We start from the raw sequence: 2,500 nt of genomic DNA on the forward strand, positions 1-2,500 counted from the left end.
CTTCGGTCGACGCTTCGTGTTCTATCTCTCGCACGTCCTGTACCTCGTCTTCACCCTGGCCTTCGTGTGGACGCCCAGCTACATCTTCCAGCTCGTCTTCCGGTTCATGGCTTCCCTCAGCTTCCAGACCAACTACCAGATGCCTTATATTATTAGTAAGTTTGATTTTCAATAGGGCTGTGGTACCCATGGCTCTTGTGTCACTAGACTGTTAATAGTGATGGAATTATGGGGGTTTCAGCTGGTTAAGTTTGTGGAAGTTCACGGAGAATTTTGTTAGCCATTCTAGATCTATCTACAAAGAGCAATAAATGATGGATACTGTAAATAGATTCCACCATCGGGACAATGTCAAAGAATCTTGCATTTAAGTATGATATTCTTCAGCCTTCGATATGAAGTCTCACACGCCGTTTCTTTCCCTCGTCCTCCCCCAGCGCTCGAGTTTTTGCCGCCTTCGAAACGTGGCTTGGGAGTCTTGGTGTCCTTCGTGGCTTGGACGGCCGGGATGTGCTTCACGTCGCTGGTGGCTTGGCTTGTCCCGCGCTGGGACTACCTCACCCTGATCTCCTGCATACCCCCGGCTTTGTGCTTTCTCTATTTGCTGTAAGACGGGTTTCTTTGAAGACACTCATGTACTGTACATCTCTATGGGTATTACTTCGCTAAATCTTTATAAAAGCAATCCCTGACAGAAAATGAATATTTTCAAAAATCACATGATTTGTGTGTGAGAGGAAGGAGAGAGAGAGAGAAAGAGTGAGAGAGAGAGAGAGAGAGAGAGAGAGAGAGAGAGAGAGAGAGAGAGAGAGAGAGAGAGAGAGAGAGAGAGAGAGAGAGAGAGAGAAACGCTAACAGAACGTGCCACAGGGACAGAAATGCAATGGGCTCGATCCCAGCGCCTTTAATGCGTGGTACTTCTTTCTCGACCCATGCAACTTGTCTCTCCCTCTTAGGTGTCTCCCAGAGTCTCCCAGGTGGCTTCTCATGAGCGGGAAACTGAAGGAGTGCGCCGCCGTCCTCATCCAGGTGAGTTTTAATCCACGCCCTGATCTGCATGAGTTCTTGCAATCAGTTAAGAGTGTTTGTTCTCAAGGCCTTCCTTTTCGTGGATAGCCATTTGAAGTCATCCTCTTGTCTGCCGTTCAAAATACCCTTATCTGGGTATCTAAAGCTTCCATCGGTGTTCATGAAAATCGTTTTTTTTTTTTTTTTTCCTTACTAATTTTACGAAATCCTTGAAAATCTCTCACTCGTCCAGTAAATAAAATAAAAAATAAGAACCCATACCTAGTGCTTTATTTTCATGCTCATCCTCATTGGCCTCATGAGAACGAAGTATTTATCCTCCCCGTCCTCCAGGTAGCGAAGTACAACAGGAAGGAGCAACCCTCCGCCGCTGAGCTCGAGGCCGAACTCAAGAAACTCAGAGACAACCACTCGAAGGAGGAGTCTCTGGTGCACATCCTGCATTACCCCAAACTGCGTCTGAGAGCCATCTTGCTGCTTTTTGTTTTGTGAGATTTGTTTTCTTATATTCTTAGCTTTCCTTGATCTCCAGCTTTTTTTCTCTCCATTTTTCTTAGTTTCTCTTTTATTAATCTGTCTTCTTTGGCAGTGTTTATGCTCTTCCTGAACATAAGTTGTTGATGTTTATGTTTGTTTATGATTTTTTTCCTTTTTCTTGGCCTAATTCAGGCCAAGTAATAGATGAATAACGTAGCATAATATAGCCATCTGGGGTACTGAATCCATAGGAATTTTGATTTCCAACTGCATGGCAAGAAACGATAATAACAATGTATTAATTTGTATCCTTTGTGATATCAAAATCACCTTGGTATTCTTCACGATTGGCACAAAAACGGCATGAACATCATTTGTCGAAAATCGTGACTGTATGACAAATAACCTCTCACGGAAATGCTCATGAAAAACGTATTTTTCTCCCTTTCAGAGCCTGCACGTATATGATGTACGGCATTCTCATCTTCAGCATTAACGTCCTCAACAACTACTTCCTGAGTCACTTGGTCTTATCGGCTTTTGAACTCCCGAGCAACGTCCTGGGCTGGCTTTTCTCAGACTACCTCGGTCGTCGCTTCACCTGTATTTTCACCTTTATTGTGGCTGCCGTGTTCTGTCTGGCTGCTCCGTTCACTCTCCACAGTAGGTTCTCTTACTTTTCCTTAACTCATTTTCATCCATAATTTGTTTGTTCATACCTAAAGGGAAATTTAGTATCAAACCAGTGATTTGATGTTGCATGTTATAGGTGTAACTTGAATGATTGCACTTGCAGAGCCCACATTTGCCATGGTGATTCCATAGAGCCTTTCCTTCCAGACGAATGGGCTCACCTGGCGATTGCGGCTTTCATCAAGCTCTTCGTCACACAGCTGATTTTCGTCCTCTTCCTGCTTAACACCGAGCTCTTCCCGACGCCCGTCAGGAGCACCGGCTTTGCCTGGTCGTTGGTCGCGGGGTTCGCGGCGATGTC

At 44.8% G+C, this 2,500-nt stretch overlaps 1 protein-coding gene across 1 annotated transcript in view; it reads left to right on the forward strand.

Annotated features, from left to right (window-relative positions):
* Nucleotides 1–6: 6 nt before the first annotated feature.
* The window catches only part of LOC138866549 (carcinine transporter-like), a 3,473-nt gene continuing 979 nt past the window's right edge, over nt 7–2,500 (forward strand). Inside the window, exons 1-6 of the mRNA XM_070139650.1 lie at nt 7–155; nt 438–606; nt 957–1,029; nt 1,363–1,517; nt 1,958–2,169; nt 2,347–2,500. The exon at nt 2,347–2,500 is cut by the window's right edge and continues 22 nt beyond it. Of these exons, the coding sequence (XP_069995751.1) occupies nt 107–155; nt 438–606; nt 957–1,029; nt 1,363–1,517; nt 1,958–2,169; nt 2,347–2,500 (812 nt within the window). The 5' untranslated portion in view covers nt 7–106. The remainder of the gene's footprint in view (nt 156–437; nt 607–956; nt 1,030–1,362; nt 1,518–1,957; nt 2,170–2,346) is intronic.

Source organism: Penaeus vannamei, chromosome 26 (genome assembly GCF_042767895.1).
Source record: "Penaeus vannamei isolate JL-2024 chromosome 26, ASM4276789v1, whole genome shotgun sequence".
NCBI classification, from domain to species: Eukaryota; Metazoa; Arthropoda; class Malacostraca; order Decapoda; family Penaeidae; genus Penaeus; species Penaeus vannamei.